Source organism: Puma concolor, chromosome C1, assembly GCF_028749965.1.
Source record: "Puma concolor isolate L17-30 chromosome C1, mPumCon1.1.hap2, whole genome shotgun sequence".
In the NCBI taxonomy this organism is placed as follows: Eukaryota; Metazoa; Chordata; class Mammalia; order Carnivora; family Felidae; genus Puma; species Puma concolor.
In genome coordinates this window covers 33,865,988-33,890,085 of record NC_141674.1, presented here as the reverse complement: position 1 = coordinate 33,890,085, position 24,098 = coordinate 33,865,988, and the positions used below count along the sequence as shown (strand labels likewise).

The 24,098-nt window shown below is 43.9% G+C and overlaps 1 protein-coding gene across 3 annotated transcripts; it reads right to left on the bottom strand.

The window, feature by feature from the left end:
- Positions 1-580: 580 nt before the first annotated feature.
- Positions 581-17,587, bottom strand: CFAP144 (cilia and flagella associated protein 144). Of its 3 annotated transcripts, XR_015254646.1 has the most exons (7): positions 17,294-17,587; positions 16,566-16,691; positions 16,199-16,412; positions 12,842-12,901; positions 10,853-10,956; positions 3,107-3,266; positions 2,363-2,543 (listed from the first exon to the last, which is right to left on the bottom strand). XR_015254646.1 is itself a non-coding variant. In XM_025912525.2 (6 exons), the coding sequence occupies exons 3-6, from the start codon at positions 16,326-16,328 to the stop codon at positions 663-665; spliced, it is 405 nt and encodes a 134-aa protein (XP_025768310.2). In that variant the 5' UTR covers positions 16,329-16,412; positions 16,566-16,691; positions 17,294-17,580; the 3' UTR covers positions 581-662. The 3 variants fall into 3 exon arrangements, 2 of the variants coding, with proteins under 2 accessions (XP_025768310.2, XP_086572813.1); XM_025912525.2 differs by lacking the exons at positions 2,363-2,543; positions 3,107-3,266 and adding an exon at positions 581-773 and having other exon boundaries at positions 17,294-17,580; XM_086716687.1 differs by having other exon boundaries at positions 2,351-3,266.
- Between the last annotated feature and the right edge of the window lie 6,511 nt (positions 17,588-24,098).

Sequence of the window (24,098 nt, the reverse complement as noted above, 5' to 3'; positions counted from 1 at the left end):
AGGAACCTTCCAGCTTCAAACCTGGGGTAAAAGCGCAATATATGTGTGGACTAGGGGTTCAATCTTACTTTCACCGATTTTCCTTGGTGGTGTCACACCTCACTCCTACCCTGTGTTTTACTTTGTGTCCCGGATCCTTGGATTTTTCCCATTTCCCTAGGAGTAGACCTCCACTGTATGAGGTGTTATGTGTCTGGCTGGTGTGTGTGTTGAGGGGGGGAAGGGTCTCCCTACCAATGTCCATTTTCAGTTCCCTGCCTCACACCCCCGTCTCTCTGAGTCAGAGGTGTCCCATTCGGCGTGTCCCATTTGTGATTTCCTCACCTTCCTCCATCAGCTTCCCATCTTCTAAATATGTCTTCAGTCTTCTTGGTAGCTGATGTTCCTCTCTCATTCTCTCTGTTGTGCATCCATACCTTTTTTGTCCTTTTATTATCCCTTATTGGGATCCGGGGAGGCAGAGGAAATACTGTATGCATCTTAAACTGGAATTCTGCCGCCAGTTTTAAGATTAAGGATATGAACCGGTGGACTTGGGCAGAAAGGAGAAATGTGAGACTCCAAATAGGAAAAGTCAGACTGAGGCTTCAAAATAATCTTTAGTTATCCAGGCAGCACACACATTGGGTATTAAAGACAGGGCTGCTGTCACCGCTGGGACACTACTTGTGGCGATCATCCTCTCCCAGGCTCCACATTTTAGCCTTGTACAGAGTGATGTCATTGTAGACCCTGAAGTGGTTCAGCCTGCGGTCACCACGTTCCGGGCTGACCTAAAGAGGAGAACACGGGAGTCAGAAGGAAGCTTCTGGAGAGGGGGGATGACGTGGGTCCGTAGTTGGATGGACCCGGGCCCCAAAAGCACTGGAGGCTTCTCCTTGCTCAGCCTTGTTTGGGAAAAGGAGATGACAGCAATTGCATCAAAACAGTCGTAGGATTGAATGAGAGTACCTATATGCAATGTGGCTGCTCTTGCCTTTCCCAGGCTTGAGTTGGAGGCCACGCCTGTGGACTGCTGGAATGTATGTTCCATGAGGGCGAGTCCTGTATCTGTGGCACTCACTGCTTACCCCCAGCACCTAGAACAGTATCCAGCATGCACTAGGGATTCAGTACACATCTGTTGAATGAAGGAGTGGATGTTGTTGAAGCAGTCACACAGGGAACTAAGAGCAAGCACTCTGACACATAAATCTTACAGAAGCTAGAAGATTAACTTATGCAATTAACTGAAAGGATACATTTTCATCAAATGTTACTAGGAGAGCAGAAGCTGAGAGGTATTCGAGTATGGTTTCCCCAGTGTCCTACTATTGGGATTGGGGTTCTCTGCTAGTGTAGGGTCAGGCCCTGCTAGGGGGTAGGGAGCCAGCCCTAAGGTAAGTTAGGCCTGATCAATTCTTCTGCCCCCAAATGTATCACTCTGGAACTCTGGCTTAATTGCCTTTTATGGTTGCAAAACACCTGGATCTAACTTTTGGGAGGAATACTTTCTTATTATGCCAGCAGTGCCATCTGATGGCATTGTAATGATGAACAGGCTTGACCTATTTGCAGACCCTTTGCAACTCCACAGTGATGGCTGGTCTGGCATGCACAGTTGGTTATCTGCGAGGCCTAGGAGGGTCCCCCTGGCCGGGACAGCCATACTTGTGCTTCCTGTCATGGCCGGGTGAGCCTGCCATGATATGTGCTGGTCAAAGATGCATTTCTGGGGGAAGGTCCAAGATGGCAGAGCAATATGGAAGTTTTTTGTGTCTCTTGTCCCTGAAATGCAGCTAGATCAAAACCAAACCATCTTGCACACCTAGAAAATTGATCTGAGGATTAACTCAACAAGCTGCATAACTTAAGCCACAAACTTGACAGGTATGTGGTGCAGAGAGGTTAACTGGGGGAGAGAGAAGCCTCAGAGGGCAAGGAGCTATTTTTGCTTGGAGAGAGAGGATGGAGACATGGGGTAGAATAGAGGAAAGGCACTCCTCCTGAAAGCATCTGGAGAGAAAGAGAAAGAGTGGAAACACCCATAAGGTAATTAACAATAAAAGGAGAAAGGAGGGGCGCCTGGGTGGCGCAGTCGGTTAAGCGTCCGACTTCAGCCAGGTCACGATCTCGCGGTCCGGGAGTTCGAGCCCCGCGTCAGGCTCTGGGCTGATGGCTCGGAGCCTGGAGCCTGTTTCCGATTCTGTGTCTCCCTCTCTCTCTGCCCCTCCCCCGTTCATGCTCTGTCTCTCTCTGTCCCAAAAATAAATAAACGTTGAAAAAAAAATTAAAAAAAAAAAAAAAGGAGAAAGGAGAGGATTTAAATTTCATTAAGACTCTATAAATGGGGAGCACAGAGTCTGAAACTCTGCAGCTCGATACCTGATAGACCTCTGGTGGGAAGGGCGAATCCCCAGGAACAGACAGCGAGATCCAAGGGGTCCTTGGGCCACATGGGGAGAGGCAGTTCCCCAGCTGGGAGGACATTTGTTAGAGGTTGTGCAGCCTCCCCACAGGCAAAGGTTCCAGCAGACCCCGGAGAACAGCCACATTTGCTGGTGCTGGAACAAGGACGTTGAGGTGGTGAAGCCTGGTGCCAGATGTGTGTTGTGATTTTCCATAAACCCTGAAATGCTGCTGCTACACAATTGCGTGAACTTTTCCTGGGGTGGCTGGCACCCAGCCGCCGTCTCTGGGCAAATGCAGCGGCACGTTCATGTGAGCATTCCAAGGGGTGGCCAGCACTTGGCCACTACTCTGTGAGACCCTCCCCCAGAGGGTCTGAATGGGTCAAAACCACAGGGCCCTCAGAAGTGAGGGGTTTGGAAACACAGCCCCGTCGAGATAAAACTCAGGATGGAGGTGCCGCCTGGCAGGCTGACGACTTGGTTAAGGACAGGGAAGTAGTGGGGAGTGGGTGGAGGCTGGAGACAAAGGAGGGGTGCTTGATTGCCAGTGGGTGAGCACAGAGTTCTGATACTAGAGACTGGGTAGCTGGGTGACACAATTTTCACCGCTCCTGCACATGCATATACACACGTGCCACAACAATCCACCCCAGTAAGCTAAGCAGCACCATCTAGTGGAGAAATGGAGTTGTTACACCAACCCCTGGCCAACTCACCAACTGTGCTCTAGAGGAACACAAGTCTCTCCACCTGCTTAGGTACAGACTATAAAGTACTTCATAGTTTGACTTTAGGGGAAACTGGATGTAATTTCCATCGTATTCCTTTCTGTTTGCCTGTCCATCTATTCCACTTTTTTCTTTTTCTTTTCTTATTCTTGAATACAGAAAGAGAAAAAATTATTTTTATTTTCTGTTTTTATAAAAAGATTTTTCTTTAAAATTTTCTACTATGTTTTCTAGGGGTTTTTTTTGTAATTTTTTATTATATTTTACTTTCATCATTTCACTTTATTCTGTTTTATTGTATTCATTTTTTAAAATTTTCAAGTGTTTTCTTTTTTTTTCTTTTCTTTTCCTTTTTCTTTATTCTATCAAGGTCCTTTCTTTTTTTTTTTTTTTAATTTTTTTTTTTCAACGTTTATTTTTTGGGACAGAGAGAGACAGAACATGAACAGGGGAGGGGCAGAGAGAGAGGGAGACACAGAATTGGAAATAGGCTCCAGGCTCTGAGCCATCAGCCCAGAGTCTGACGCGGGGCTCGAACTCACGGACCGCGAGATCGTGACCTGGCTGAAGTCGGACGCTTAACCGACTGCGCCACCCAGGCGCCCCTATCAAGGTCCTTTCAACAACCAGACCAAAACACACCTAGGATCTAGCATCCTTTATTTGATTTTTTTGTGTTGTTTTTAACTTTTAATTTTTATTTTATTAATTCTTTTTCTTCCTCCAAAATGATGAAACAAAGGAATTCACCCCAGAAGAAAGAACAGAAAGAAATGACAACCAGGGACTTAATCAACAGAGACACAAGCAAGATGTCTGAACCAGAATTTAGAGTCACAATAGTAAGAATAGTAGCGTGGGTTGGAAAAAGCATAGAATCCCTTTCTGCAAAGATAAAAGAAAATCCAGTCAGGACGAAATTAAAAATGCTATAACTGAGATGCAATCTCAAAGGGATGCCACAGCAGCAAGGACAGATGAGGCAGAGCAGCGAATCAGTGATATAGAGAACAAACTTATGGAGAAAAATAAAGCAGGAAAAAAAAGAGGGAAACTGAGGCAAAAGAGCATTAGAGAACTCAAATGAGAATTAGAGAACTCAGTGACTCATTAAAAAGGAATAACATCAAAAAAAAAAAAGAATAACATCCAAATGATAGGGGTCCCAGAAGATGAAGAGACAGAAAAAGGGGTAGAAGGTTTATGTGAGCAAATCATACTGGAAAACTTTCCTAACCAGGGGAAAGACACAGACATCAAAATCCAGGAAGCACAGAGAACTCCCATTAAATTCAACAAAAGCCGACCATCAACAAGGCATGTCATAGCCAAATTCACAAAACAAAGGAAAGAATTATGAAAGCAGCAAGGGAAAAAAAGTCCTTAACCTACAAGGAAAGACAGATCAGGTTCACAGGAGACCTAGCCACAGAAACTTGGCAGGCCAGAAAGGAATGGCAAGATATATTCAATGTGCTGAAGTGCAGCAAGAATATGCAGCCAAGAATTCTTTATCCAGCAAGGCTGTCATTCAAAATAGAAGGAGAGATAAAGTTTCCCAGACAAAAACTAAAGGAGTTCATGACCACTAAACCAGCCCTGCAAGAAATTTTAAGGAGGACCCTCTTAGGGGAGAAAAGATGAAACAAAACAAAAAAGACCAAAAGCAACCAAGACTAGAAAGGAGCAGAAAATACCACCAGACACTACAACTCTACAGGCAACACAATGGCAATAAATTCATATCTTTCAGTGCTCACTCTAAATGTCAATGGACTAAACGCTCCAATCAAAAGATATAGGGTAACAGAATGGATAAGAAAACAAGATCCATCTTTATGCTGTTTACAAGAGACCCACTTTGGACCTAGAGACACCTTCAGATTGAAAGTAAGGGAATGGAGAACCATCTATCATGCTAATGATCACCAAAAGAAAGCTGGAGTAGCCATACTTGTATCAGACAACCTAGATTTTAAAATAAAGACTGTAACAAGAGATGAATAAGGGCATTATATCATAATTAAGGGGTCTATCCACCAAGAAGACCTAACAAATGTAAACATCTATGCTCCCATCATGGCACACTGAAATATATAAATCAATTAATCACAAACATACAGAAATTCATTGATAATAATACCATAATAGTAGGGGTCTTCAACACCCCACTCACAGCAATGGACAGATCATCTAATCAAAAAATCAACAAGGAAACAATGGCTTTGAATGACACACTGGACCAGATGGACTTAACAGATATATTCAGAACATTTCATCCTAAAGCAGCAGAATATACATTCTTCTCCAGTGCACATGGAACATTCTCCAGAATAGATCACCTACTGGGACACAAATCAGCCCTCAACAAGTACAAAAAGATGGAAATCATAACGTGCATATTTTCAGACCACAACACTATGAAACTCGAAATCAACCACAAGAAAAGATTTGGAAAGCTAACAAATACTTGGAGACTAAAGAACATCCTACTAAAGGATGAAAAGGCTAACCACATTGTTAAAGAGGAAATACAAAAGTACATGGAAGCCGGTGAAAATGGTAACACCACAGCCTGAAACCTCTGGGACACAGCAAAGGTTGTCATAAGAGGAAGGTATATAGCAACCCAGGCCTTCCTAAAGAAGGAAGAAAGGTCTCAGATACACAACCTAACCTTAAACCTTAAACAGCTGGAAAAACAACAGCAAATAAAACCAGAAACCAGCAGAAGATGGGAAATAATAAAGACTGGAGCAGAAATCAGTGCTATTCAAACAAAACAAAACAAAACAAAACAGTAGAACAGATCAATGAAACCAGAAGCTGGTTCTTTGGAAGAATTAACAAAATTGACAAATCTCCAGCCAGTTTGATCAAAAAGAAAAAGGAAAGGACCCAAATAAATAATATCAAGAAAGAAAGAGGAGCAATCACAACCAACACTACAGAAATATAAACAATAATAAGAGAATATCATGAGCAATTATATGCCAGTAAATCTGGAAGAAATGGAAAAATTCCTAGAAACATTTAAACTACTAAAACTGAAACAAGAAGAAATAGAAAATTTGAACAGACCCATACCAATAAAGAAATCGAATTAGTAATCAAAAATCTCCCAAAAAACGAGTCCAGGGCTGGATGGCTTTCCAGAAATATTCAACCAAACATTCAAAGAAGAGTTAGCACCTATTCTTTTGAAGCTGTTCCAAAAAAATATAAATGGAAAACTTCCAAACTCTTTCTATGAAGCCAGCATTACCTTGACTCCAAAACCAGACAAAGACCCCACTAAAAAGGAGAACTACACACCAATTTCCCTGATGAACATGGATGCAAAAATCCTCAACAATGTATTAGCCAACCGGATTCAACAATACATTAAAAAAATTATTCACCACAATCAAGTGGGATTTATACCTGGGATGCAGATCTGGTTCAATATCTGCAAAACAAATAATGTGATTCATCACATCAATAAAAGAAAGAACAAGAACCACATGATCCTCTGAATAGATGCAGAGAAAGCATTTGACAAAATACAGCATCGTTTCTTGATAAAAAAAAAAAAAACCCAAGAAAGTAGGGATAGGAGGATCTTAACTCAAGATCATTAAAGCCATATATGAAAGACCCACCCTATATCATCCTCAATGGGGAAAAACTGAGAGCTTTCCCCCTTAAGGTCAGGAACAAGACAAGGATGTCCACTCTTGCCACTGTTAGTCAACATAGTATTGGAAGTCCTAGCCTTAGTAATCAGACAACATAAAGAAATAAAAGGTATCCAAAATCGGCAAGGAGGAAGTCAAACTTTTACTCTTCACAGATGATGATACTCTATATGGAAAACCCCAAAGATTCCACCAAAACATTGCTAGAACTTATCCATAAATTCAGCAAAGTGACAGGATATAAAAATCAATGCACAGAAGTCAGTTGCATTCCTACACACCAACAATGAAGCAATAGAAAGAGAAATCAAGGAATTGATCCCATTCACAATTGCACCAAAACCCATAAAATACCTAGGAATAAATCTAACCAAAGAGGTGAAAAATCTATACACTGAAAACTATAGAGAGCTTATGAAAGAAATTGAAGGAAACACACAAAAAGGGAAAAATGTTCTATGTTCCTGGCTTGGAAGAACAAATACTGTTAAAATGTCAATACTACCCAAAGCAATCTATATATTCAATGTAATACCTATCAAAACAACACCATCATTCTTCACAGAGCTAGAACAAACAATCCTAAAATTTGTATGGAACCAGAAAAGACCCCGAATAGCCAAAGCACTCTTGAAAAAGAAAACCAAAGCAGGAGGCATCAAATCCCAGACTTCAAGCTATATTACAAAGCTGTAATCATCCAGACAGTATGGTGCTGGCACAAAAACAGACACTCAGATCAATGGAACAGAATAAAGAACCCAGAAATGGACTCACAAACGTCTGGCCAGCTAATCTTTGACAAAGCAGGAAAGAATATCCAATGGAATAAAGACAGTCTCTTCAGCAAGTGGTGCTGGGAAAACTGGACAGCGGCATGCAGAAAAATGAACTTGGACCACTTTCTTACACCATACACAAAAATAAACTCAAAATGGATGAAAGACCTAAATGTAAGATGGGAAGCCATCAAAATCCTCGAGGAGAAAGCAGGCAAAAACCTCTTTGACCCTGGTCACAGCAACTTCTTACTCAACACATCTCCAGAGGCAAGGGAAACAAAAGCAAAAATGAACTATTGGGACCTCATCAAAATAAAAAGCTTCTGTGCAGTGAAGGAAACAATCAGCAAAACTAAAAGGCAACCAATGGAATAGGAGAAGATATTTGCAGATGACATATCAGATAAAGGGTTGGTATCCAAAATCTATAAAGAACCTATCAAACTCAACACTCAAAAAACAAATAATCCAGTGAAGAAATGGGCAAAAGACACGAGTAGACACTTCTCCAAAGAAGACATCCAGATGTCTAACAGACACATGAAAAACTGCTCAACATCACTCATCATCAGGGAAATACAAATCAAAACCACAATGAGATACCACCTCACACCTGTCAGAATGGCTAACATTAACAATTCAAGCAACAACAGATGTTGGCGAGGATGCGGAGAAAGAGGATCTCTTTTGCACTGCTGGTGAGAATGCAAACTGGTGCAGCCACTCTGGAAACGTTATGGAGGTTCCTCAAAAAGTTAAAAATAGAACTACGACCCAGCAATTGCACTACTAGGTATTTATCCAAGGGATACAGTTGTGCTGTTCCGAAGGGGCACATGCACCCCCATGTTTATAGCAGTGCTGTTGACAATAGCCAAAGTATGGAAAGAGCCCAAATGTCCATCCACAGATGAATGGGTAAAGATGTGGTATATATGTATATATATGTAATGGAATATTTCTCAGCAATCAAAAAGAATGAAATCTTGCCATTTGCAACAATGTGGATGGAACTAGAGGGTATTATGCTAAGCGAAATAAGTCAGTTAGAGAAAGACAAATATTATATGACTTCATTCATATGTGGAATTTAAGATACAAAACAGATGAACATAAGGGAAGGGAAGCAAAAATAACATAAAAACAAGGAAGGGGACAAAACATAAGAGACTCAAATATAGAGAACAAACTGAGGGTTGCCAGAGGGGCTGTGGGAGGGGAATGGGCTAAATGGGTAAGGGGCATTAAGGAATCTACTCCTGAAATCATTATTGCACTATATGCTAACTAACTTGGAGGTAAATTAAAAATAGATAAATACATTTTAGAAAAGGAAATAAAAAAAATAGATGCATTTCCACATGCATACTTTGTACCCACAGGAGCCAGGCCTTTTGTCTTTAAGAAAATGAAGACTAACAAGCTAAATTACTTGTGCTTCGTAATATTTTTAAAGTTGCTTAATTATCTACGTTGGATAGTTTACCTTCACAACTCTCTGTCCCTGTCCTTATACACTGTATGTTAGTCCCCCACCCCTCCTCCTCCTCTGTCCCTTTGAGCACTGCTCTCCTGGATTCAGTCCCCTTGTGAAGGTGGGAGGCTCCTGCTGGACCCACTTCTTATCTCCCAGTCTCCTCTCTCTAGGGCAATGCCCCACCTCTGAGGAGGAGCCATTGCAGCTATTTGCTAAGTCCTTCATTCGTTCACTCATTCATTCATTATTACTCAGCTGTTTACTCCAATCTCCCCATTGTAGTGCCTCAGCAGAACCACACGTCCCAGACTAGAGCCGTATAAATAGGCGAGAAGACCAGGCCCGCGGCAGAAATTCAAGAACTACAGTGTGTAGGCAGTTCTTGGGAAGGTGCACACTAGAAAATTACTCAGTAGAGGAAGACATCTGGGATCAAGCCAAGGGGCCAGGAGAAGCACCCCATCGGTCCTTGGTTGGGCTAAAGCTCTCCTTTCTATTCCTCCTAACCCACATCATAGCAGCCCCCATTTATTGAACACTTACTATGTGGTGGGTACTGCCCTAAGCAGTTTATATACATTGTCTCAGTTAATTCCCACAACAAACCTTCAAGTGTCCATATTATTAACCCCATTTTAAGGTGGGTAAATGGAAGTTGAGAGGTTCAGTTTCCACAGCTAGAAAGTGGTGGAGCTGGGATTTGAACTCCAGCCGCTGGCACCAGAGCCACCATGTTACGTTGTTGCACGGAATTGAGCTGAATGGTGCAGGAGCAGGAGACATGTGGTGCTACAGAAACGTACCAGGAAGGTGCCCAACTCTACCTGGTGGGGAGTGGGGGGGCCCACATCCCTTAATGAGACTTTATAATGAGGTGCCTCCTGAGTGGTCCTGAAGGCTGAGGAGAACTCCCCAAGGAGTACAGGCTAGGGATCAGCAGGCAGGCTGCAGGAGCAGTAAACTAAGGATACAGGGTGTGCAAGACCTTGGTGCCTTTGAGGAACAGTGTCTCCAGCTTCACATCAGGCGCGAAATATACAGATGGACTAAGAGCCAAGTGTTAAAAAGACACAACAACTTGGGGGGAAATCTAAAAGGAAAGCTAGTCATTTTGCAACTCTGGACAGTGAAGGTGTTTTCCTAAGCAAGGCACAAACCCCAGAAACTGTGAGGGAAAAGGCTGGCACATTTGACTACTTAAAAGCTAAAACTTTCTAAGTGACAAAAGACACGAGCAAGTTCAAAGACAAACGTGGCCGGAAGTTCTTCAAATTCTCTGTTCGAAACCCTGCTTTTCTTCCTCAGTAACAGAAGCCCCAGCACATGTTGGGTGACAATGTGCTGACGATTACATTTCCTGGGCTCCTCGCAGCTCCCAGTCCCCTTCCAATCAAATGAGGTGTGTGTTACTAGCATTCCCATTTTACAGATAAGGGAGTGGAACCCTGTGATGTTACGTGCCCAAGATCGCCCTAGTAAAAACTGGTACAGCAAACTCAGGCAGTCACCGGCAACTTTGGTCAACACTTACACGGCAGTTGCTATGTGTTAGGCACCTTACAAATACAACCTCCTCTAATCCTCATAGCAAACTTATGAGGTGATGTCTGTAATATCTCCATTCTACAGTGAGGGAACAGAGTCAGGAAAGAGTTTAGTCACTTACCCAAGGTCACACAGCTAGGAAGTGGTAGCCAGAGTGGAAACCCAGCCAGTCTGGCTTCATATACTGCTCTTTTAGCCACCACCTCTGTTGCCTTTGGGCTCCTGAAGTAAACTTGGTAAGAGCCACACTTACCAAGGGCTCTGAGTCCCATCCGATCTCTTGGCTTTCAGTCTGTGTCTCTGGGTATTTCTTCCTTGGCCCCAGGGCAGCATGGTGAAGAAGATTTAGAAACCTGGCTGGGAGATGAGGCATGAGTTATGAAGGAGGCAGGCTTTGGGTCCGAGAGCTCCCATGCTCTTTACCCTGGCCACATCCTTCCTTGGAGACACGGCACATGGCCTCAGGGGCCTGCCAAGGCCTTGCAAAACTCATCTTTCAGCAAGTATTTGTTGAGCACAAACTCTGTGCCAGGCACTGTTCTGGACCCCGGAGGTAGAGCAGTGTGACAGTTATGGTTCGCGCTCTCCCGGAGCTTGTGGTCTAGGTGGGGGGATAGGGGACCCAATACACAAGGGGACAAATAAACCGGATGGTTATAGTGATGCTAGCTGTGTAGAAGGGGGGAGGCGAAGGGGCACGCAGAGGCAAGGGGGGCTACTTTAGACAGGACGGTGAGGGGAGGTCTCTCTAGATGCCAAGCAGGAGCCGGCCCTGAGGGAGAGGCAGAGGAAAACCACACTACAGGCAGCAAGAACAAAGGCACTGGGGCACGAGCAAGCTGGGCCAATGTGGCCGTGGTGGAGAGAGGAGGCGGCTTGTAAGAAGGTCAGATCCTTCGCACGGTGATATATATGGCCACCACCCCCACACGTATTTGTAACTCCACAGCTTGAGCACTTTAAAAGTTTCATTTTTCCATTTCTACCCTACTAAGTCTCAATTTGAGAGAGGCGGTTTGACCGTGGGAAGAACCTGGGCTTCGTAGTCAGGCATTCCTGGCCCTTCCACTACTGGCCTGACAGGTGATTTAACTTCTCCAGGCCTCACTTTGCTCATCTGTAAGATGGAAGGCAAATATCTACCCCAGCAAGATGACTGAGGATGGATGAAGGAATGTTAATTAAGGGCTGGCATCGGGCTGAGCTTATCCTTAATATAAGCAGTTAGCGATCAACTGCTGCTTAGCTCTCAGGCCCCTCACCACCTGCTCTTTTCCTTATTTCTGCAAGCCCCCAGCTCCTCTCCTTTCCTCTAGCTGGGCTACAGATAGCACGCTTAATTCCTCTGCTGCTGCTCTATTAGTCTCTTGTCTGTCTCACTATGATACGAGATCCTCCCTCCTCCTACCCACCCCCACCTTCCTACCCTGACCTCCTACATAAACCTTGCGTCTTTCCTCCATCAAATTCTACTCTAAGAAGGTAGAGGGGAGGAGGAGAGCTTGCCAGGAAGGATTAGGCTTTCCATCAAATTCTCTTCCATCCTTCCTGAGTGTGGCCCCGCCCACTTGTATATTGCAGCCATGCCAAACTACCCGCAGGTCTTGGGGCCGTGCTGGTGTCTCTCATTTCTGTGCCTTTCCATATAACTCAGAATGTCCTTTCAGTCTCCTTTACCTGACCTACTCCACCTCACCATGTTACCACCTCCTCCAAGAAGACTTCCTAGAACTCCACTGTTGGACTAGGGCACCTGTTTTCTATGTTGTTGCCACCTCAATTTTACTCTCAATTTCCTCATCTGTCTCCTTCACTATGGTATGAGGTCTCTACCCCGCAGATACTGTTCTAAGTACTTGCATTACTTTGTTATACTCACAACAACCCTGAGAGATAGGTTCTGAGAAGTTAACAAATCTGCCCAAAGTCACAGCTAATGAGGGGCAGAATCAGGATTTGAACTCAGTATGACTTCAGAACCTCTGCTTGTAACAGCAAAGATGTTTGGTGAGTGGATGAATGGATACAGTGTCAAAGCCATTAGGAGCATTTTTCTTGGCTTGGCAGTTAATGAACCTGCTATATGGTTGAGTATGCCAATCTCCAATGAGCTTCATGAGCGTGAGCCCAATTTTCAGATGATCAAAGTGTTGCCCTAAGGTACCGCTATCCCAAGAAGCCTCCCTAGCCAGCTGCATATCTGTGCTCTATCTCAATGGTGTTCATAAGCCCTGGAACTTACCATCTTCAGGTTCCTCCAGGTTATCATGCCAAGACATGGGCTTTCTGGTGATTGTGTGAACTAGAGAAAAACAGCATCACAAGCTCATGTTAAAACATTCACACCCTGCCGTCTCAACGACCCACCCTAGGCCAGACACCTGCTGAGCATTTTCTGAGTGTTTGCTGCATGTCAGGTATTGTGCTGGGCACCAGGGAATAAGGCCCGCAAAGACCTCACAATCCAGAGAGGCACTGTCCAGCGTAGTGGCCGCCAGTCACATGTAGCTACTTGAATTTGAATATTTGAAATTAAATACCAATTAGAAATCCATTCCATGGGCACACTAGCCACATTTCAAGGGCTCAGTAGCCACAGGGGGCTAATGGCTACCATTTTGGGCAGCATAGATATAGAACATTTTCATCATTACAGAAGGTTCTCTCAAAAAGCGGTGGTCTACAGGGATGTAGACATACCAGGCAGCCAAACAAGGTTGGACATGCACTGATATATCAGAAGACTATGTGAAAACAGAGGTGCAGAATCCACAGACATCCGTTCAACCCATAATTACTGTGCACTGGAGACAGGGCTATAAACAGAGAAAGTTCCTGTGCTGATCTTCTATTTGTGGTGACAGACAGTAAACAAATAAATATTTGGGCCAAAATAAGTGAGATATAATAAGTAAAGTATTTTACACGGGTAGAGAGTTGATGGTGGGATGGGGAGTGAGGGTGTCTCGTCTCTAAGGAGACATATTAGAGCAAAATTTCAAACAAAGAGAGGGAATGTGCTGTGTGAGGACATGTGGGAAGAATCTGAGAGTGAGCTTGGTGAGTTTGACAAACATCAAGAAGGCCAGAGTACTGCAGTGCAGTGAGTTAGGTGGAGGGCAGTAGGAAATGAGCAGAGGCCAGAAGGAATCAGTAGTCTCCCAAGTGATTTTTTATCTCAGACTCCTACCAGTAAAACCTTCCGAGCATGCGCCTAATACATGTATATTTATATAGTCTCTATATACTATAAGCAGTATAATTTTTCTTTACGCCTAAAAGTAAACATAAATACAAGTTCTAGCACAAATACAAGTTCTAATATTTCCTGACTTTGTCCCAATGGATCATATGAATCACGTGCCCAAGGGACAAGAGCCAGGAGATCTAGAAAGCCTGAGTGTTGCCTGAAGGGATTATTTAAATTGTGGGAATGGAACAAGTTTAAACAGAATTGGACAGTTAATTTGCATTCCTGAAATTAGTGGTTGGGAGCTCCAGAGGAAAACTAGATTAGTTATGAGCAAAATGAAGACATTACATTTTCTGTACTCTCACCACACACACACACACACACACACACACACACACACACACACACACAGGGTAACTGAGGAGATGGGTGTGCAGTTTAGCTTGACTGTTGTAATCATCTCACTCTGTATATGTATATCAAAACATCATGTTGTACATCTTAAATATATGCAATTTTTGTTTAGAAAATCACATTACATTTTCTCTGCAGAGCTGAGCTGCAGTGGACTACTGTTAATTAGGCCCGGAAGTTGGGGGAGAAATTCTGGAAGAAGAAATAATGGTACCGAAACGGGGGAATAGTGTGATGTATTTAGGAAATCCATTCTATTTAGACATGGTGGGACAGAAGGGAGTGTGTGGCTGGTACAGAGTGGGCACTAAACTATTTATTAAAGGAGTAGTGTGTGGCTGGGGAGGGGAGTCCCAATGGGGCTGGGTGGGCAGCAGAGCCAGAGTCACGGGGTCTTCTGTACTGACTGGTTTAAACCTCAGTTCAGAAGCTGTGGGGCCACTGAGGATTTTACAGAGGGAATGGTGGGATGGAACTCACTTTTAGTGTAGCTCCAGGAGGATGGAGGGGTGGGGGTGTGGGGTCAGGAGGGCTTGGAGGAAGAGGGTAATTATCTCTCTCCTCTCTCTCTCTCTCTCTCTCTCTCTCAGTGCAGACAGAAGTGAGGAGGCTTGGGGGTGGGGGGAAGAGGCTGGAGAGGTGGACTCAGGCCCTAATTAGAGGGTGGAAGGAAGTGAGAAGTAGAGATGCCTCCACACGCACCACAGTCTTTTGCTGAGGTAAGAACCCTGAAGGGTCAGGTGAGAGAGATGTGACCACTTCCACGGGTTTGGAGTGAGGGAGAGAGAGACTGAGGATGACTTCTAGGCTACTAACGTGGGTTGTGGTAACTTTTGCTCAAACAAAGATATTCTGGAGTAGCAGCAGGTGGGGGAGAGGTGTGGATGCCCCCAGTTTTCCAGCTGGTGAGTCTGAGGTACCCATGGGTTGTCCAGGGGAAGAGAGCTGGGCAGTGGTTGGGTTCATGGGTCTGGGGCTCCTTTTGAGACCAGAGTCATTCAGGGGCAGCTGATGTTACCGGACCAGATGCAAGCACCCAAAGAATGTGCCAAGTGAGAAGAGTAGGGGCAGGGCTGTTTTATCGGGGGATGCTATGGGCCCTGAGTCCACCATCCCTGAACTTTCTGAAGGGCTAAGACATTACTAGAAGCCTGGAGAAAACAAACAATCAAACAAACAAACAAACAAACAACTAGCTTATTAACAACAAACCAAAACACAGAGCAAGACAAAACATAAAATCCTACAGCCCCTCCAGTAACCCTCTGTTTGTTCTCCATATTTATGAGTCTCTTATGCTTTGTCCGCCTCCCTGTTTTTATCTTATTTTTGTTTCCCTTCCCTTATGTTCAGCTGTTTTGTCTCTTAAAGTCTTCATATGAGTGAAGTCATGATATTTGTCTTTCTCTGACTAATTTCACTCAGCATAATATCCTCCAGTTCCATCCACGTAGTTGCAAATGGCAAGATTTCATTCTTTTTGATTGCCGAGTAATACTCCATTGTATATATATATACCACATCTTCTCTATCCATTCATCTGTGGATGGACATTTGGGCTCTTTCCATACCTTGGCTATTATCGATAGCGCTGCTATAAACATTGGGGTGTATGTGCCCTTTCGAATCAGCACTCATGTATCCTTTGGATAAATACCTAGTAGTGCAATTGCTGGGTGGTAGGGTAGTTCTATTTTTAACCTTTTGAGGAAACTCCACACTGTTTCCCAGAGTGGCTGCACCAGTTTGCAACACAAAAAATACTATTTAATCGCGGTGCGTGTGCATTTTAACATATTAATGTATTTGATGGGATGCGGAGTGAGATAACCCTCACCCCCAACAATCAAGAGTCCTGAAATCTAGGAAGGGGGGCGAGGTCAGAGAAGGCGTCTCCTACTGTGCTGCACCTCGCACTTCTGCCCCGCACCCTCAAGGCCCCTCCTTCCTGCCCCTCCCCTGTCCCCTTCCTCTGCCCCAAGCGCCTCTCACCCTTGCGGAGGGGATTCACGCGGTACTCTGTGTAGAGTTTCTGGGTTCTAAGCTCTTTGAGGTACAATTCGCGCAGGATCTGGTTCTGATGGACCTCATCGATGATCACCTCCTTTTGGCGACCGGCCATGACTGTGGAGGGGTTCCGATCAGATCCGTCCAACTACTTCTCAATGCCCTGGATGGCTTGCGGGTGCGGGAAGACTGCCATCTCCTGGAAACGGCGTCCCACGCTGTCTCCAGGCAACGGCGTCGCCTTCCGGCAACGGCGTCGCCTCCCTCGACCCCCTCCCGCCCGCCCATCTCCCTTCCCCCCATCTTATACTTTGCCCCACTTCCTTCCGAAGAACCACTAAGCTCGACTCACCTTCCCCAGCTTCTCAAGACCCTGGGTACTAGGACCGCCCCTGCATACCGTCAGGAAAGGATGCCGTCCAGCGGCAGACCCCGGAGGTAATGGGCTTGATTGATCCTCACCTTGGACAGTCATTTCCTAAAAAAGATTTTGGGAGGAGTCAGAAACCTCTCTCCTTTTAAAGCAGATGCCTAGACTCACAAAACAGATAAAGGTCTATCTCACAAAACAGAGGAAGCTCAAGTCTGACAAGTTATTCTGGCCCTTATCACCCATGTGATACAGACAGACAAGAATTCTTTCCTAATATAAATAATTTGGGGGACTTTATACTTTATTTCGTTTAAAAATTTAATTGTGATAAAATACACATAACATAAAATTTACCACCAGAAGCATTTTCAAGGATATAGTTTAGTGTTAGTTTAGCGGTTCACATTATGTGAAACCAATTTCCAGAATTATTTCACAGCCATTAAGCAACTCCCCATGTCCCCCTCCCCCTAGCCTCTGACAACTACCATTTTACTTTCTTTTTCTATGAATATGACAACTCTAGATACCTCGTATAATACAGTTTGCCAGCCCATGCACTTTTCAGCTAAGTGCTTCATGCATTGATCTATCCATCCATCCCATCCATCCATCCATCCATCCATCCATTCATTCAGGACACAGTGTGGTCCAGGATGTGTTTAGGTCTGGGACCCAGTGTTGAACACATCAGTTATATGACACACCTGCAGTTTCCTGAGCCCAGCCAGCTACTTAATGGCTCCTTGTTTTAGCTCCTGCTGCTCCTTGCCCTTGTCCTGGAAGGTTCTTTCCCCCTTGTCTGTCTGGAGAACACGTGTTTATAATGAGCTCACATGTAATCTTTCAGAAACCTTTCTGGACTCTATAGCCCCTAGTCCATTTTTTTTCTGTGCCATGTTCTACTCCCAATCTGTAGTTCCTGGAATACTTTACTAAGCTTCTTTGTTTATAGGTAAGTTACTCGAGAATAAGAAATATATCTGGGCCATCTCTGTACTGCCAGTACCTGGCATAGTGTGGACAGATAGGTGTTTGGTAAATGTTTGCTAACTGATTGGATTTCTGATCAGTTAGTACTGTGATCGTCTGCTTACATAATTACATAAACCCTTACATGATAAAGAAACGCAAACACACTTTATCGCACCATGGCTGAGCCAAAGAAGCCTTTGTTACTCATCATCGTGAGCCACACCTGGGTCCCTTTTTCTTTTTCTTTTAATGTTTTACTTATTTTTGAGAGAGAGAGAGAGGGAACCAGTGGGGGAGGGGCAGAGAGAGAGGGAGACACAGAATCCGAAGCAGTCTCCGGGGTCTGAGCTGCTAGCACAGAGCCCAATGGGGGGCTCAAACTCATGAACCATGAGATCATGACCTGAGCTGAAGTTGGACACTTAACCAACTGAGCCACCCAGGTGCCCCTGGATCCCTTTTTCTAGCAAAGGCTCAAACAGCCTTCTAAAGATTTCACTACCAGGGTGCCTGCGTGGCTCAGTTGATTAAGCATCTGGCTTTTGGTTTCGGCTCTGGTCGCGATCTCACAATTTCATGGGTTTGAGCCCCACATTGGGCTCTGTGCTACAGCAGGGAGCCTGCTTGGGGGTCTCCGTCTCCCTCTCTCTCTGCCCCTCCTCCACTCACACTATCTCTGTGTCTCTCAAAATAAACAAATAACTTTTAAAAAAAGTTTTCACTTTTTTTAAGGAGAGAAGAGTGAGTTCTGGCCACACAGGGTAGAGAGTCCTAGTTGAAGGTGTTGGGTAGAGGCCCCCGAAAGTTTACACTTTAGTAATAGGACTAAGCTAGCTTTAGAGAAAACGTTGGTCTAGCCTTTCCCCAACAAAGTTCACAAACAAGCTCTGAAAGTACCAAATGGATCCACAAATGGCCAAGTGGCCTGCCAGAAAGATTTCCAATACCTTTTAAAGAAAACAACAGCGGTGTCTGGGTGGCTCAGTCGGTTAAGCATCTGACTCTTGATTTTGGCTCGGGTCATGATCTCAAGGTTCGGGAGTTCAAGCTCTGCGTGGGGCTCCACACTGATAGCATGGAGCTTGCTTGGGATTCTCTCTCTCCCTCTTTCTTACCCTCCCTTGCTCATGCTCTCTCTCTCTCAAAATAAGTAAATAAAACTTAAAAAAAAAAGACAACAAAATCCAGCACTCAACAATGTTTCATTCCCAGGGGGCAGCACCAATAGAAAAGTATTAGAAAAGCAGACAGTTAAGAAGTAGGAAAATGTGACCCAGAGCCAGGAGAAAAAGCAAAAAACAGAAATTTGAAAACTTAGATGAAATGGATAACTTCTGTGAAGGCATAGATTTCTAGAACTGACAAAGATAGAAAAAAAAGGAAAAGAGAAGAAATGGAAAATCTGCATTGCTTTATATCTATTTTTAAAAATTCAGTTTGTAATTGAAAAATTCCCCACATGGCCCAGATGGCTTCTCTGGTCAGCCTGTCAAACATATGCAGAAAATACCATTCCTACACAAACTCTTTCAGAAAACAGAAGTGAAAGAAGCATTTCCCAACTCATTTTTTTTTATGTGCTATTTTAATTTTTTTAACTGAAAAATGTTAAGTAAGCGCCACCCCCCCCCCCCAACGTGGGGCTCGAACTCATGACCCTGTGATCAAGAACTGCATGCCAGCCGGGCATCCCATTTCCTAACTCATTGTGAAGTCAGCATTACATCAACACTGAAACCAGGCAAATTATTACAAAAAGCAAGACTAAAGGTAAATAACCCTCATGAGCATAGATGTAAAAATCCTTAACTAAGTATTAGAAAATTGTATCCAGCAATATATGGAAAGAATAATATACCATAGCCAAGTGGGGTTTGTCGAAGAGACGTAAGGTTGGTGTAGTATTTGGAAATATCAATTCACCATATTAACAAATAAAAGAGAAAGACCATATGATGCCCTCTCTACATTTGGCAATGGGGAGGGAAGACAAAAGGAGAGAGCCTCTGGGTCCTTTGTGGGAGCCCCTTGCACCTCCTGCCTGACACCACGACATCAGAACTCAGTTATAAGTTAGGGATTCTCGATAAGCACTCATGTTTCAAAATCAAAACAAAACCTTTTTATGGTGAAACACTGCACGTACACAGCAAAGTGCTTTCCTCTGAAAGGGGCAGCTCATACTGATTCAGCACAAAGTACATCCGTGTAACCATCTCAGAAGCTGACACTAGAACACTAACACCATCCCAGAGGCCTCTCTCACACCACCTCCCACCCCCTGAACACTGTCTTCCCTGTTCTCCTCAAAGGTAACCACTATCCTGATGTGGAACACCAAAGATTACTTGCCCTGTTTTTCACATTATATAAATGGAATCATATGGTACACATACCTTTGTGTTTGACTTCTTTTGCTCAACATTATGTTTGTGAAATTCATCTATGCTGTTGTGTGTAGCTGTGATTTCATTGCTGTGTACTGTTCGGTTTTGTGACTATACCACAATTTACTCATTCTACTCCTGATGGACATTGGGCTGTTTCAATATGGACTCTTACAAATAATGCTGTGTGCACATTTTTTAATTTATTAAAAAAATTTTTTATTGTTTATTTTTGAGACAGAGCATGAATGGGGGAGGGTCAGAGAGAGAAGGAGACACAGAATCCGAAGCAGGCTCTAGGCTCTGAGCTGTCAGCACAGAGCCTGACGTGGGGCTCAAACTCACAGACCGCGAGATCATGACCTGAGCTGAAGTCGGAAGCTCAATCAACTGAGCCACCCGGGCGCCCCTTGGGTGCACATTTGTTATAGATGTCTCTTGGTGCACATGTGCCAACATTTTGTTGGCCATATACTTGGGAGTCCATCCCATTATGGTTTTAATTTGCATCTTTCTATTGACTAAGGAGATTGGCCAACTTTTTTGGTATGCTTATTGGTCATTTGGACATCATCTTTATGAAGTTCCTGTTACAAATCTTATTCTATTTTTCTTTTGGATTGTTTGTCTTCTCTTTATCAGTTTGTTGGAGGTCATCATGTATTAATGATATAAACCTTTTGGAAGTTGTATGTTCTACAAATTCTTTTCCCGCTGTACCGTTTGCCTTTTTAGTCTCTTAATAATGTTGTTTTGATAACTTGAAAGACACTTTGTAGTATCTTCTTAAAATTTAAATATGGTCAAATATATCAGTTTTTCCCTTTATGATTAGTGCTTTCTAAGTGCCATTGGAGACATTTTTTTCTACCTGATGTTGTGAAGATATTTTCTTATATAACCTTCAAATCAGGACTGTCCAATAAAACTCTGAGGCAAGCCACACAAGTAATTTAAAATTTTCTAGTATCTAATTAAAAGAGCAAAAAGAGGGGCACCTGGGTAGCGGGTTAAGCGTCCGACTTTGGCTCAGGTCACGATCTCGTGGTTTGTGGGTTCAAGCCCTGCATCAGGCTCTGTGCTGACAGCTTGGAACCTGGAGCCTGGAGCCTGCTTTGGATTCTGTGTCTCCCTCTCTCTCTGTCCCTTCCCTGCTCACACTGTCTCTCAAGAATAAAGAAACATTAAGAAAATTTTTTAAAAATAAAAGATCAAAGGGGCACCTGGGTGGCTCAGTCGGTGAGCATCTGACTTCGACTCAGGTCATGATGTCACAGCTCGTGAGTTCGAGCCCTGTGTCAGGTTCTGTGCTGACAGCGCGGAGCCTGAAGCCTGCTTCGGATTCTGTGTCTCCCTTTCTCTCTGCCCCAACCCACTCACATTCTGTCTCTGTCTCTCTCAAAAATAAATAAACATTAAAAAAATTTTTTTTAATAAAAGAGCAAAAAGAATTCAATTAATTTCAAAGATGTTTTATTTAGCCCAGTATATCCAAATTCTCATTTCAACATTTTAATTTAGAAACTATTGAGATATTTTATTGTTCTTTCATACTAAGTGTTTAAAATCCAGTGCACCTTTCATACTCAATAGCACATCTCACATGCTCAATGGCCATGTATGACAGAACAATTCTACATGATTTATTTTTACTCTTTAATATTTAGATGCATCTTTTACCTGAAATTGATTTTTGTTGTAGTATGTGATAGGAATCTAGCTTAGTTTTTTCCGTTTGACTATCCAATAGACCAAGAACCAATTTATTGAAAAGATAGTCCTGGGGTGCCTGGGCTGATGGCTCAGAGCCTGGAGCCTGTTTCCGATTCTGTGTCTCCCTCTCTCTCTGCCCCTCCCCCGTTCATGCTCTGTCTCTCTCTGTCGCAAAAATAAACGTTGAAAAAAAAAAAAAAAAGATAGTCCTAGCCCCCTTGTTCTGCTATGATACTTTTATCTTAAGTCAAGTGTCCACATATGTGTAAACCCGTTTCTGGATTCTTTTCTATGTCACTTGTCTATTGGTTTATGCTTGTACTACTGCTATACTATCTTAATTACTATTTTTGTGATAAGTCCTGATATCTGGTAGGAAAATTGTTCCTACCAGTTCTTAAGAGAGTCTTGGCTATTCTTGGCCCTTTTGCCATCCAAATTATAATCCATCCAAATTATAATCAGCTTGTCAAGTTCCCTAAAAATGTTTGTTAGGATTTTGGTTGCGAATGCACTGAATCTATGATTAGTTTGAGAAGAAAGAGCACTTTTAAGAAAATATATCATCTGTTCATCTGATGCTCTCATCTGGGTAGGATCTGGACGTGTCCTTGCCTTCTAGGCTCTGCTACCTGCCATATTCTGGGGTATAGAGGTTCAGCCTTCAGAGTTTGGATGAGAACACAATGGAGCCCCGCCACCTGACACACCCATCATCTTCTTGCAGGAGGCATTTCTCAAAGGCACAAAGTCCCTGACAAGTTTCTACAGTCCGAGTATGTGGAGAAATAGAGTCTTGGAGGAACCAGACCAAAAACCTTAATCCCCCATATATCTATAATAGGGGCCTTGTGTTCTGTGTGTGAGTTCTTAGGGGGTCACCCATTCTTGCATTCACTTTAATCTAGGGCAGATCAATAGGATTTACCTCCTAGAGATCAGATTAGATGTTTTCCACTCACTCTTCTCTACTTTCTGTCTCTGGTCTTGCTATTTGCTCCGTGGTCACAGACCAAGTTCTATGGAGAAGCAAGTGACAAATGTAAAAGCTCACTCAGGCTGGCTTATCAGATAAGAGAGGAAAGTAACAGATTCTCTAGAAAAAGGATCCTATTAAACGTGTCTTTGGCATCTGAAGAGGATTGACAAGGATGAAGGCAAAATCAGACAGTAGTAAGATGTTCAGGTTATGGCTGAAAAACACCATCATGGAAAAGGGGTCCTGTAAATAACTGAGCTTACCCTCCAAAATGGATGTTGGCTGGCCATTCTCTCAAATTCCCGATGTTCATCAGGTCAGGCTCCTGGGGATCCACAGTCCTAGCACCTATGGACTGTACCAGAACTGTCCCACTTGCTGGGAAACCATTCCTCCAGGATGAGATTTGTGAATCATGGAGGTCTGGTTGAGGCTGGTTGGAGTGCTGGGGAGAACCCGACTCCAAGGATCTAGAAAGAAGGGCTAGGAGGGGGAGTAGGAGCCAAGACAAAACAGTAACAGGAAAGAGGTGCGAGATGAACAGAGTGGCGAGGGGGTGGTCTGGAAGGAACAGAGGAAGAGCTGGGCAGGGAAACTGGTAAGGTAGGGTAGCAAGAAGGGATGACTCTAGTCAGAGGTGGGAAAGAGGTGGGGCTGTAAACTGAGGGAAGTGGACGGCACTGGGGAACAGTCTGACAGCCAGAAGTTTTCGGAGGCAGGGGAGGAAGATGTGTTGGGAAACGAGAGTATGAGGGGACAGAGCGGGAAGTTGTATGCTGGGGCTGAGATGAGGAAATCGGGGGCAGCTTTCTTGTCATTTTTCCAAATGGCGTTCCTCTAGCTACTCGTCTTGGCAAAATGAGCAACTGGGCACAAGCTCAGACCTACCCCAGCATTTATCTCACAAACCAGCCATCACATCATCCCATGGCTCAATGCCCATTATGACATGTGTGTCCCCCTCCCTTTGGGTAAGTCAGCATGCTCGCCAGCCAGGGAAATGGCCCCAGTTGCTAGGTTGGAGAATTGATCACAGGAAATAGCAGAGAGAAGAAATGGGGCTGTAGCATTAGTCTGTGTTCCTTGGGATAACATGTAGCTTTGCCCCTCACTACGCCAAGATGGATCAAAGGGCTATGACACAGCGAGGGACTGGGGACCAAGAGAACGGATCTGAATCAGGAGTGGGCAAAGTGAGGAGAAGTCACTGTGCTTCCAGCTATTTAACTTACTACATTTTCCAAAGCCCTTTCACATCATTTATATCTCTCCGTGAATAACAGGTGATCAGAGATAGTATGTCCATTTTACCAATAAAGATACTGTAGGCCAGGCAGGGAGCTATATGGACAGGCAGTGGGTGACAAAGCAGGTGTGACTGAAACTTGAACCAAAACTTGAGGCATAGGGGGGCATGTGGGCGGGGGCACAAAATAGCACAGAGCACTGTCAGTCAGC

Bases quoted from the DNA above. Each gene is read 5' to 3' on its own strand.
- CFAP144 (XM_025912525.2), bottom strand. From the start codon at position 16,328: ATGGCCGGTCGCCAAAAGGAGGTGATCATCGATGAGGTCCATCAGAAC. The intron at 12,902-16,198 runs GTGAGAGGCGCT...GTTTTTCTCTAG, and splicing joins CGTGAATCCCCTCCGCAAGG to TTCACACAATCACCAGAAAG. The intron at 10,957-12,841 runs GTAAGTTCCAGG...CTCATCTCCCAG, and splicing joins CCTGGAGGAACCTGAAGATG to CCAGGTTTCTAAATCTTCTT.